General features: G+C 39.9%; 1 protein-coding gene across 1 annotated transcript in view; it reads right to left on the bottom strand.

Annotated features, from left to right (window-relative positions):
- Positions 1-13,500, bottom strand: part of ptpro (protein tyrosine phosphatase receptor type O) — a 67,368-nt gene that overhangs the window by 18,038 nt on the left and 35,830 nt on the right. Inside the window, 6 exon segments of the mRNA XM_038708356.1 lie at positions 1,070-1,153; positions 3,691-3,759; positions 5,990-6,110; positions 8,062-8,200; positions 9,304-9,437; positions 11,903-12,023. Coding sequence (XP_038564284.1) covers positions 1,070-1,153; positions 3,691-3,759; positions 5,990-6,110; positions 8,062-8,200; positions 9,304-9,437; positions 11,903-12,023 — 668 coding nt within the window.

The following is a 13,500-nucleotide window of genomic DNA, read 5'->3' as shown; positions in this document are numbered from 1 at the left end:
TTGGTTGTGGTATTTTGATGCGATTTCTTGAAAATAGTGAAAACATTTGGGATAAACAAAACAATCTGATTCTCGTTAAGCCTTCATTTCCACTCGGAGGCAACCAGACGACTAGTATCACAAGGGTTGACAGGAATTATTAAGTATAATCTGTATAAAAAGAAGATATTGTATGTCTACTTATTTGACCAAGGGGAATAATGTAAAAGTAGGGACTCAGCCATGAAAATCCTAATCTATAAACACAGAGTAGGATTTGGTGTTTTCAAGGGATTGTGGCTGAGATGCCATTCGTAAAATTTAATGCAATCATCTCAGTCAAATTGCGCAACAGCCAACACTTATTTTCAGGTGGGCTAACCAATATTTGAGGGAAATAAGACGACTAGTCTCACCAACGCTGACATGGAAATATATCTGAATATCTTCTGCCTAAATATGATGTGATAAATATTCAGTGTTTTCTCTACTAATTAAGGGGAAACGTAGAAAAGAATTGGACCCAGAATGGGGCCATGAGGTACACCGCATACGTAAATGTAGAGTTGGGTTTGGTCTTTTCAAGGGAGTTGTTTATTAGATACCGTTCCTAAAAGTGTAAAAATATTTGTCCTGAATTCAATCATCTCAGTCAAATTAAGCAACATCTAACACTTATTTTTATGTTCCCAATATTTGAGAGAAATGAGACAAATAGTATCACTAACAATGACATTGAAATACAACTGCATATCATCTGCATAAATATGATTTGAGTTTTGTCTACTAATTGAGAGGAAGCATGTAAATAAAGAAAAGAATAGGACCCAGAATTGAGCCCTGAGGTACACCCACATCTGTAAATACAAAGTTGGTTCTGGTCTTTCCATGAGATTTGTTTGCAACCGGAAAAATATAGAATATCACCAGACTTATCCTTTAATTCTGGATCCAGAGATTATCCGGTGGCTCTGCCCTGATGTCACGTAGGTTCAAATGGAAAGTAAAACAATGTCTCTGATCAATACTGTGGCTCTGCTAAGACATGCCCCTGAAGTGAAGTGTTTTTGGCCAGCAAGTGCTTACTTACCAAGGATTAATATAAAAAGCCAAAAGATAGTCAGTCCAAAGGCAGGATGGCAGTAGGGTAAGGAAGGCAAAGAGGCTTCTTCGCCTGAAGGGGGTTCAAATAAAAAATAAAATAAAAATACAAACAAGAAAAAATAAAGAAAAACAGACACCAGGGGGCGACAGGTTGGGGACAGAAGATGGTGCTCCATTAGTAAAGAGGCACAGAGCGTCGAGAGCTTCACATTAGTGCTGAACACAGAGTTAATGCATCATGCAGCCCTTCAGAAAGTGTCCCGTTGTCTCTCTGGAGGACAACAAGAGTCTGTTTGCTGCCGGATGTCAATGGCCGCTCTGTCTCATTTACAACCACCAGCCTGAATCTGTGACATCACTGCGTCCTCCCGGCCCATCCCACAATGCAACACTCAGCCAGGACACTCATCGTGTACGACCACTCCACATTTTGTCACTGTGTGGTGATGTCAAACCACGTGACGGCCACCTTAATGAACCTGATTATCTCTTTAACATTTGTGTTGCTCGGGTCGTGACCCCCGCTGACGCAGATACATTTAAGTCGCCATCTTTGGGTCTGTTTTAGTTTTTCTGTTCCTGAATATGAAACTCCTGAGTGAAAATGATAGAACGCGCTGGTACTGCATCTGTAGTATCTAGTACCCAAAAAGTGTGCTGGTCCTGAACCTTTGAAATCAAATCTCTGGGCAGATTCATGATCTTGTTGACTTCTTCTTTGAACTGATGTTTCCTGATTTTAATCATAATTTTTCCAGTTTTGGACTGTATTTTATTTATTCAAAGTTTAGACAACATATAACAACTCTGTATCTTGGTCCAACTTCTATTATTAGTCATTTTCCTTGATGTGCAATGTGTGCAACTGTGACAAGAATTTCCCCTTGGGGATCAATAAAGTATTTCTGATTCTTCCTTGTAAATTTAGTTTTCCTTTTTATTTCTTCCTTTAGTGCTTCTTTTAAATGCTTTGATATATTTCATTGCCTTTGTTTTATTGTACTTTCAATTATTAAAAAATGTGTTAAGACATGTTCCGTGTGTGGAGCATAGAGGAGGCAGTATTTATTCATGCAATCCTGTGTTGTATATTTACAATAAAGCTGAACCAAACTGTCTTGACACCATTTCTCAGACATTTTGTCAAGTGTCAATATGATCAATCACACAAATGATGTTAATGTTTTCTCATTATAACTTTGCCTTAATGAAATATCTTGGTATGCAAATCTAATTGTAATGTGTCTCTGATTAGGTAAAAGGAATTCATTAAGACGCTATGACAGTTTGGGGATAAAACATTTAAGGTTATACAAGATTATGGAATTTGCGTAACAAGAAGAAAGTCAGGGAGTTTATCTTAATGTAATGTGGTATGTTGTTGCCTTTGCCTAATTGAGTATCATCTGCATACAAACTACAAGTTATTAACAGTTATCTCTACTGCTTACGTGGAGGCTGTAAATGGAGAAAGGAATAAGATGCTTAACTAAGAGGTCCACCATGTTAGCAAACATTAAAATAAGTAAAAACATTTTGGCTTAATACAATCATTTCAGTTTTATCCTGTTAAAAAAATAAAAAAAAATTACCAGACATCTTTCTTCAAATCAGTATTTGAGGGTAACGAGACAACTTGTACCACAAGAGCAGATACTGTACACAACAGTATCATAATAATATACAGTATTGTTTAGTTTTTATTTTATTTAAGTGATTTTTTTGTCATGAAGAGTAAAAATAAAAAATAAAAATAATGTACTTAACACTAGGGTAATTTTTACTTTAATTTCAATATAAAGAATCTTGTTTAATAGAGATGTCTTTATACATGTATCTGCATCAGCGGTGACGTCCCCTCTTCTCATCACATCCACACTGCTGTAACACATCGAACAGTCAACTCCACTGTCACATTAAGAGGAACATACACTGATGGACATGTGCATTTAGTGATGGAAGGTCAAATACAACAGCAGATGGAAGCAAAAGTTCTGCCTTAACTGACCGTCTTTCAGCTGTTATATTAATCACAAATAACATGTGTTGGACTGAATCTGATCCATCAGCCAGAATAAATGACTGAATTGTCGTGTCTTGTTTTGTAGAATTGAACACAACTTTACTCCAAAAAGCAACATTTTGTCCCTTTGATCTGAGATTAAGTGAAATCCTGAGCTTTCGTCATCAACAAACACCTCATTTCAGCTGGTCCAAAACAAAGCGTGCAGGGGAGCTGAGCTCATCATCAACATCGTCGCTGTCGCCTCGCGCTGCTTAAAGCGCCACAGACGGGCAAAAATCTGTAGCTACATGTTCAAATCCCTAATCTGCCTCCTCAATCCCCGGCGGGGCCGCTAATCTGCCTCTGATTGGGTCTTCACAGGGTGTTTGACAGGCTTTGACATCCAAACTGAGAATGTGCGATTACTGATTATCTAAATCTGCTAAAAAAAAAAAAAAAAAAAAAAAACATCCACTCAGGTCTCAGGACAGTGAAGTGCTTTTTTCGGTTCAACTTTTCGGGTTCAAATGTGACTTAAAGATATCGGTGTCAACATTTTATTGTGATCTCAAGATGAAAAACCAAAAAGAGGAGGATCTCACCAGTTATAAGGAAGCTTTCCATCTCTTTCAAATGAAGCAAAATTGACGAAAGTCTCTGCGCCGCACTCTCTGAAACAGAAAACAATAAATACATCATTTCTACTTTTATTTTGTCACTCTGTTGCTATGTAGGGCCCAAACAAAAAAAAGATGATCTCAGGGGGTTTATCCTAATAAATACATTTGAATATAGACAGTGTGGAAAATGTGGTGAGAACAGTTCACTACAGTTTGAGGAAGTCAAAAATATTTGATGACTGTACAGTAAACAAAATGAGGAAGTGAGCTTTAACATGAGAGGCTGAGAATAACTAAAAACTTAAACTGAAAATTGCATTTAATATAATGTAATGTGAAATTGACTCTATTTAAGATATCACACATCCCACATAGTTACTAAATGGGTTTATTGTTCAGATTTAAGACAACATTTATGGAAAAAGAAATAGATGAAAAGTCAGCAACGACAAAAAATAAAGTCACTAATGTTAACAAATATTAAGACCAAATTCTATGGTTTATACATAAATGTTTAAACTAAATTATTGTTTGAAGTTAAATTTTGTTCCTCCACTTCATAATTTAGATTTTGTCACTCAAAAACCAAAACATTTTGACTTACTTTCTACTTATTAAGTGTTTGAGATGCATGCTTTCTCTTTCATTTTCTGGTCAGTTTCTACACTGTCACCATCTCATAAAAGACAAAATGGCCAAAGACATGTTAAAAGTAAATTTACGACTTGGTAAAATTTTTAAAATTTCGATCAAAATTTGGAAAATTAACGTTTTATCACACAATTATACAAAATAGTGCCCACATAACAGAATGATAACAGCAAGAATACTTAACATACATATATCTTATTCACCATCAATCACTGTCTACGAGTTAGTTTGTAACCACATCAGTTACTAAACCACGTTAAAAAGAAGCTGAGTAATAACAGAAATGATCACTTATTGAGTTAAAAGCAGTTGCACCACGGATATAAGTTGCTGCTTTTATCTTTGCAATGCATAAATAACAACTTAGTAATAAGTTTCATTATTACTGGGCTACTTTTTAACTTACACACAGCCGGTGCAACAGGCACCAAGATGCGGTTCTGACTCATGCACATAAAGACCAATTGGCTGTGAAGGTTATATAATGTATATTCGGATAAAAAAAATGTATGAGTTCTTCACGCCAGTCAGCCTCATAACAAGAGGAAGTTGCTCACGTTCCCAAACACTGAGCATCACTGCTTCTTAAAATAAAGTGTGACATGAAATCTTACAGTTCATGGAAACCAGACCAGAGTTTGAAGGGTGTTAGTTGTCAAAACAACCCCACTTCTACTAACAAAGCTGCGTTGTAATCCAAGTACCAACGTTTCAGCAAAAATTGTTCTGTTTAAACTACAAAATTGTTGATGTGTGAAATTAACTTTCATGTCTTTAATCCCCAGAAGAAGAAATTATTAGTAAGTTATACTTATTTCTTTGGAGCTGGATTGTTAAAAAAAAGTGTTTGTGACTTTTAGTATTGCATTTTGTCTGCACAACTTTGATCTTTATTTTAATGATTCTGGTGACAGTGTTTTCAGAGTTTTGTACCAGAGGCCTGTAGTACGAAGCAAGTTCAACATACTAAGGATATCTTTTCGTTATCTGGCTTCACAATCGCGATCAGGATAAGCGGTCACATGAAGCTGGGTATCAACTTGGTCATTCAAACCAGGGTTTCCTAATCCAGTCATAAGCTCTTTCACATAAAAGAGATGGAGTTTGCAGCAGTCTCCACTAGCAACATAGAATATTAGACTAATACAAATAAAATATATAAAACATTTATAAGCGGTGAGCAGGCTTACTGTCATATCTTAAAGTAGGCTAAAGTACAAGGCTGCAGAGCTTCAGTCTCTGTAGGGTGATATCTGTGTACACAAGCAGCTCTGCATCATCCACAGTGTGGGATCTCCTATGGATGGTGATTCATTTTCCAGGATAGCTGATTGGTCAGTATCTTATTGTCAGGTGGCAGTGTTTGAGAGTTTCATACCTAGCGGAGGAGTTTCATAATTTCCTTTCTGGTTGAGGAGTTTGAGAGTTTCGTACCTACTGGAGGAGTTTAAGAGTTTCGTAACCGGTGGAGGAGTTTAAGAGTTTCGTAACCGGTGGAGGAGTTTAAGAGTTTCGTAACTGGTGGAGGAGTTTGAGAGTTTCGTAACTGGTGGAGGAGTTTGAGAGTTTCGTAACTGGTGGAGGAGTTTGAGAGTTTCGTAACTGGTGGAGGAGTTTGAGAGTTTCGTACCTGGTCATCTGCAGATGCTTCTTGCGGAGGATGAGCAGAAACAGAACCAGCAGGCAGATGAGCAGGATGCTGAGGACGGCCAGAGCCGAGATCGCTGCTACGCTCGGGTTCATCTCTTTAGCTGCAGTAACACAAACATTGTTATGTGAGACAATCTTATAGACAAAACTTAATTTTTAATCCTCAATTTAAATATATTTGATAATATTTCAGTAAGGGTTTAATTTGCTGTTGATACACCATGTTTATGTCCATGTTTAAATTCAGTATACAGCACAAATTCATCAGTAAAATTAATTCTAATCACTTCTACAATGATGTTTTTCCAATAGCTGTTATTCCATTAATTTATCCATTAATAATCCAAAATTTGGGGCGAATCCCTGAAATTGTCTCTTAGAAAAAGAAGGTACAAATCAAGCCCTAAATGTAATGTTAATTTGTAAATTCAAAGGATTGTTTACTCTATAGGAATTTGTAAATCTATGCATAAAATCCATTACAAATCTATTGTATCCGTTTAATTTAAATCTTTTTGAAAGTGGTCGGGAAGGTTCCTGAAGCCAGAGAAGCATTTATCACATGAGTGATTGTCGGGACCACAGTAGGAGATATGGCTTGGAGGAGATTCGTAGGAATCGGGTCCAGTGGGCATGTAGTTGGACGGCTACGGGTTCTGATATTTCGCTCTCTGTGAGAGGAGCAAACGAGGAGAGTGAACAACCGCTGACCTGGGAGGGCAGAGGAAAAGATGTAGTAGGACTGCTACAATGGTTGAGTTTGAGTGTTTCAGAGAATTGGCTAGTTATAGCCTCCACTTTGCCTGTGAAGAAGGCAGCAAAGGTATCAGCAGACAAGTTTGTGGGTGGTGGAGGTGGAGGAGGATTTAGTAGCGCTTTAAAAGTGGAAAATAATTTCCTTGAGTCAGTGCCACTGCTTATTCTGTCATTACAGAACGCAGTTTTGGCAGCACCGATGCTTGTTGAGAAGGAGGATAGGAGCAATTGGTAGCCCTTAAGGTCGGCGGGGTCTTTGGTTTTTTGCCATTTTCTTTCAGCAGCTCTGAGATCAGTATGGAGCCCACGGATGGTGTCAGTTAGCCACGGGTGGGGCCGGTTTGGGCGAGCAGGCTTGGTGGATAGAGGACACAGGCTATCCAGGCACGAGCTTAGTGTAGAGCACAGAGATTGTGTGGCGGCGGTGTAAAACCAATGGGCTTTTCCTGTAGGCATATCGTGAACTGAATGAAATAGTGGTCAGACACATGTAGAGGTGTGACTGTTAGGCACTCTGTGGCACAGTTTCAGACAAGAACGAGGTCAAGCACCTTGCCAGCTTTGTGGGTCGTGGGGCTGAGAACCCGTGTTAGATCAAACTGAATCAGAGACAGGAAGTCTGCGGAGTTTGAATTGTCTAAGTGATTGGGTGAGAAATGGGTGAGAAACTTGGGTGTCATGATTGATGACCAGCTGTCCTTTTCAGACCATGTTACTACTGTCTCTCGGTCATGCAGCTTTGCTCTATACAACATAAAGAAAATCAGGCTCTACCTCACTCAGTACGCCACCCAGCTTCTGGTACAGGCCCTGATTATCTCTCGCCTCTACTATTGCAATGCCCTCCTAGCAGGTCTCCCAGCTTGTGCGGTGAAACCCTTACAAATGGTTCAGAACGCAGCAGCGCGTCTGGTTTTTGATCAGCCCAAAAGGACTCATGTCACTCCATTACTCTGTGACCTCCACTGGCTCCCCGTGGCCTCCAGAATCAAATTCAAGTCACTACTTTTGTTAACTCTTACTTCCTTCCCTAGTTATTTACCCCATTGATGTGATATGTACTGTGAGCTCTTACTAGTATGTATTGTCAGTTGTAGATCTGTAGTTGTTTGTGTTTGTATGTTGTTCCTCGAATGTAAGTCGCTTTGGATAAAAGCGTCTGCTAAATGAGTAAATGTATGTAAATGTAAGTAGATGAAGGTGTTTGTTGTATTAAAATAAAGACAATATTATATGGACAATAATAAGATAATATGTGTAATAAGTGTAACGCAGATACCGGACAGCGCCACCTACCGACAGTGGTGATGGTGATGTGCGCGGGCTTGCTGGGCGTGCTGTAGCTGAAGCTGGTGACGGTGCAGTTGTAGGTGGATGAGGGCATCAAACCAGACACCGTCACCACGTGAGAGTTGGCCGTCTGAGGTTCCCAGGCCTGAAAGAGACTGAAGTTTTTAAATATCCAGCGAGGTGCTGATGAACACGATGACAGCAGAGACCACACAGTCCGCCCTGCAGGGAGAGTCCTCACCTCCTCGTTAATGACTCAGTCTCCTCAGATAAAACACGGGAGCTTTTTAACAACCTGCTGATGCAAAAGGTCAGAAACAAATCTACCTGCTACACTCGCACGAAAAACTGAAGCCAGTCTGAAGTGGCTTCACACACAGTTTTCTTTATAAACTGTCTTTTGTGTGCATCCAAATGTTTCACCGTATCCACCTTCTGTCCTGTTATTCTTCGTTTGTCAGCTACGTCTTTCACATCCACTAACTTGATAAAAAGGTGCAAGAGGTGTTTTAGCCTCGTTACCAGTACATTTAGAATAAATTTTAAGGATTTACTGATCACTTTATAGAGCCAGTTGATGAACTAAACGCCAACTCACTATTCTTCAATATCGTCAATAAATACATAAAAGGTTTTATATATTTGTGTTTTCATTTATTTTTACATTTATTTGTTGCTGAACATCAGTGCTACAGATCAAATTGCTGCCATAGTTCCTAAAAGCTTTGCTGTGTTGATTCACCAGATTATAAAAACAAGCTGACTAACGTCAAGGATTTACAGTGCATCAAAAACACTTCCTCTTTCCGAATGCAAGACTCATTTTTAATTTGCTTTGCTGACATTAAACGGTTAACAGTTAGATAGTTTACCTGCAGACCCGCCAGCTACAGCTCTGAGCCCACCTGAGGGGCCAGAGCCACAGTTTAGGATGTTGTGAGGTTTCTAAACTTTAAAACACTTAAGAAAAGTCATTTTGTTTCAGAGTTTAATCTGTTCTGTTCAAGCAGAAAGCTGCAGATTCACTTTTGTTTACCTTCACCAACTACTTTTCTATTTCTCTTTTATTTGTCTCTCGTTTCTTTTTGCATTTAGTTTCTTGGTTGTGAAGAAATTTGTGACACAGTTTTAAAAAGTGCTGCGTGAAGTTTTTCCAGGAACCCTAAGTCACGGACCTTTAACCCCCTCTTTCTAAGTGCGTGCGTCTCATGACTGTGTCCGTGTGTTGAGAAGAAAGTGTTGCTCTACCTTGCGTTCCTTGCTGGGTTTGCTGGGTTTGCAGAGGACCTGGTAGTAGTCCACCACTCCCTCCTCGGTCCACAGCAGAGTCACAGCCGAGTGAGTGGCGTTCACAGCGAACAGAGACCTGGGAGGAGCCGGCTCTGCAACAAACACCACCAGACGCAAAAAATAAAACCCCTAATCTCAGTTTATAAGACAGGAAAACCTGCATGTGTAAACCACGTCAGAGCTGAGCCGAGTCTCAGCAAACACGGACCTCCTCCGAGGACAAAAATACGTCCATGCTCAGAAGAGGAAGTGGGAAAAAAAAAAAATGCAGTTTCATATTCACTTTCAGGGTGCAGTCAGTTCATAGCTGAAGAAATAATTATTCTGTTTTAATTGTGAGCATAGACAGACACCTGCCCGACTCACCTGGAGTCTCCTGCAGGTTCGTTTCACCAACTGACGACATTAAAGCTGTGAAACCTCCTTTTTATAGCATCAAATAACTCATTAAAGCCAAACTCCTCAGAAACACCAGCGTGACAAGAACTAACTGAAATGAGAGAACACCATGTTCAGGAAATATTTATTTGACGTGTACTTTGTGTACAAACACAACACACATACTTGTTAATGTGGTTTCCAGTGATTTACATAAATATATGCACAGCTCACACAGACCACTTCCTGAACAGCTCACCACCAGCAGACGGCGTTATTAGCAGCTTAGCTTTTGAATCCCTGCTAAAAATCATAAAAACAGCATCAGTCTGATTTAAAGTGGACGTTGTTCATCTCATCTGTGTAACTTTAAGAGATATATAATATACACATATTATACATATCTGTTGTTTCTGAGGACCATAAAACTGAAATCTCTCTCTCTCTCTCTCTCTCTCTCTCTCTCTCTCTCTCTCTCTCTCTCTCTCTCTCTCTCTCACTGAACAAACAATTGATTATTGCAATTCTCCGTACTCATTATGTGGCTGCTAGATTGTTGACCGGTACCAGGAAGAGGGATCATCTCTCCCAGATACTGGCCTCTCTTCACTGGTTACCAGTCAAACAGAGAGCAGGTTTTAAGGCCTTACATGGACTGGATCCATCGTATATTTCATCACTTTTCCAGGCCCCTTCAAACGTCACTTCCTTTTAGCCGTTCCACAGTCTCGGATGAAAACAAAGGGCCTTTTCGGGGTGTGGCCCCCAGCGGCGGTGGACAGTAATTAAGAACATTTACTCAAGAAGGGGAGAGCGGGGTAACTTGAGCCTGTGGGGAAGTTGAGCAACCCGTTGTTTCTGTTTTACCAGAGATAAAACTGGTCAAGTGATAAACACATTTAAAGTCCCCATGAAATCAAAACCAATACACCAGCATCCGACCCAGCAACGATAAAAAAAAACGTTGTTTTGATTCAGCGCTATTTTCAGTCACGTGACATGTGCGGTGACCTGGAGGGCAAAACAACAGACCGACACCGCGACTCCCGCAAAAGCCCTCAGATTTTATTTGGATCACTTTTCAACTAAATAAAAAGAAAGACATGAACACAAACTGCAAGTGTTGGACACTACCAACCTATATAACGTTACAGCATCCGCTGCCGCATTTCTGCCGTTAAAAACCACCAGGTCCCTGCCGCCGCTCGACTGACACAGCCCAGGCTCGTCTCCTCGATTAGTGAATCCAAAAGCAAAAACAACCATCCAGCATTTTGGCAACGTAAAACGTAACAACTCAAAGTAACCGTGCGTCTCTTGCATACTGGTTGGCAGGCAAATGAATTGGCTTCTGCAAACGTCAATCAATATTTGCGACCCTTCCTAGCTTTGTGTTTTAACAGGAAACGCGTACATATCCAGCAGCAAACAACGTTTCATGGGAACTAAGTAAAAAAAATGATTTTTGCTGTTCAAAGTGAATTTGGAGTCTAAACAATTACAGACAAGTCTGAACAGATCTCACAGGTGCTGTAGGAAGTTACAGTCTGAGGCTATACTGTTAGCATGACGTGAGCGCTGAACTGCTGGATGACAAGTTTGTTAGAATGGCAGGGTTGGATTTGAGCCAGAAGACCTGGTGGAAGTTGAGCCAGCGAGTTTTTTGTAATACTACATTTTATTCACATTTTGAAAACTGTTTATTTTAGATCCAAAGTGATGGTTCCCAGTGATGCACCACGTGCTGAAATACATTTTGGTTGGAGACATTATCGTCATGTTCTCACTTTAAAGACATCTCAAGTAAAAACCGGCTCAATTCACCCCACTCTCCCCTACTAGTACAAATTTAAAGAACTTCTTTTTGGATCTTTGTCCATTTTAAAAAAAGTTGTTCTGTTAAAGGCTGCAGGTCAGTTTCATTCGTTTAAACGTGTATTTCTATTTTTAGTTTCTAGTTCTACTTTTGATTTTAATCAACTAAATGAAGCCAAAGTTTCAATGCAGCAGATCAGATTCAATGGGTACAAAAATAAAATACAAATTGTTAAAGCTGATTCATGCTGGTTAGTTTAAAAGGTGAATGTCTTTGCTTCCAATTAATCTTTTTGTTGATGCCTCTGACATGTTTGGCTGTTTAGTTAGTGCGTATAAACGTGTGTGTGCGTGCGGTGCTGACCCAGTTTGATGATGTTTGGCATGGAGGTGTTCCTGCTGCGTTCGGTGCAGGCCGTCACCGTCAGGTTGTAGATGTCTCCTGGGGGCAGAGGGAGGCTGGCCCGCATCACGTTACGAGTCACCTGACACCAGAAACACACACAGGAAATGACATGATCCTTCTTGGAAACACACAAACCAAAAACAGCTTTTCGCAAATGCATTCACTGTTTAGTCGCTGCGATCGTTCTCCATCTTAAATTAATGACATCCTTTCATTGGATATCGACCGAACACACAAAGCAGGTGAGCTTTCAAAATGTTTTTCCCTTTCTGGGTGTTATATTTTACGATGCCAGTACCAAAACCAGCACTTCGTTCAATACCTTGAGTAAAATGCCACCTGTTAAAGCCAAAGTAGTTGATTGGTGGTGTTATTTTATTTTTGTTATGGACGAGCAAGGTGATGTATTATTTTTCTTTAGGATGCTCAATAACATCTGGAAAGGGGACGGCGATGAAAACCAGCCTGTGGCTAACGCGGGTACATCTACATTTGCTTTGAATGTTGATTAATGTAAATCGTCCCTTTTCAAATAAACAATAAATGAAATTAAATCTATTTCCGTTTCATTTTTATTGTTTGAAAGAACAGTTATAAATATTGGAAACGTGCATCAGATCACTCCTCGTTATGATCAGAGGAAGGTCGACAGCTCTGGAGGCGTTTTTGTATTTGAATAAGAGGAGGAGTGAAATAGTTTAGTGACCACTGTGGAAAAGGAAGTTAAGCTTTTTAATCTGTTTGCTGAAAGAGAATAATTTTCGTTAGCTGCAGCTGAGTTAACTGATATCAGAAGATGAAACCAACTGAAAGACAAGCTTGTGGTGAGAAACTCGCAGCACTGACGAACATGGCTGTTAAAATCACACATAAGGAAGGCGTGGAGGCGTGGAGGCGTGGAGGCGTGTCTCCCCCCCCGGGTTGTTGTGTTGATTGCGTGTTTGGCCGCAAGAAAACCAAACAAAAAGCATCGATTGCAGTTCCCGTTTGACTCGACTCCACACTTTAAAGACCAACGTTGGGTATAACACAAGACTCTACATACAACAGTATGAGGGGATCTTCGGCTCTACGGAACTTGTAATGGACTTTTTTCCATTTTCTACATTAAACAAACAAATAAATCGAAAACAAAACAATAAACATATGATGAAAAGAATCGTAGCAGCTTTCATGACTGTATTTCTACTATTTTCTATAGTACATTATGATTTATTGTTGCCTCCATCCCCGATGTCTCCCAAGCTTTTAAACAGAAGTCCACTAGTGTTTATCCCGTTTCTGTGTGAGACATGGGCTCCATCAGTCAGGCCAATTAAACCTCAACCGGCACCTCTGACCCTCAAAATGTTAATTAAGAGACGGAGGCCTGAGTCTGCGGGGGAATGTAATTGGCCTCGTGGAGGAGAAGATGAGCCGGAGACGATGCGGAAGAGACAGCAGGTCATCCCTCTGCTGCTAATTGGACCATGGAATAGACCCGGAGGAGATAATCAAAAGCAGCTCAGCCTGAAATAACAAGCTGCTGCTGCAGAATGTGAACCGGTGAAACGCTT

The sequence above is a fragment of the Micropterus salmoides genome, unplaced genomic scaffold, assembly GCF_014851395.1.
Source record: "Micropterus salmoides isolate LMB-PRFRI ecotype aquatic unplaced genomic scaffold, ASM1485139v1 Ms_hic_scaffold_9, whole genome shotgun sequence".
Classification (NCBI taxonomy): domain Eukaryota; kingdom Metazoa; phylum Chordata; class Actinopteri; order Centrarchiformes; family Centrarchidae; genus Micropterus; species Micropterus salmoides.
Note: the sequence above shows the minus strand (reverse complement) of the source record. Positions and strands in the feature narration are given on the sequence as shown.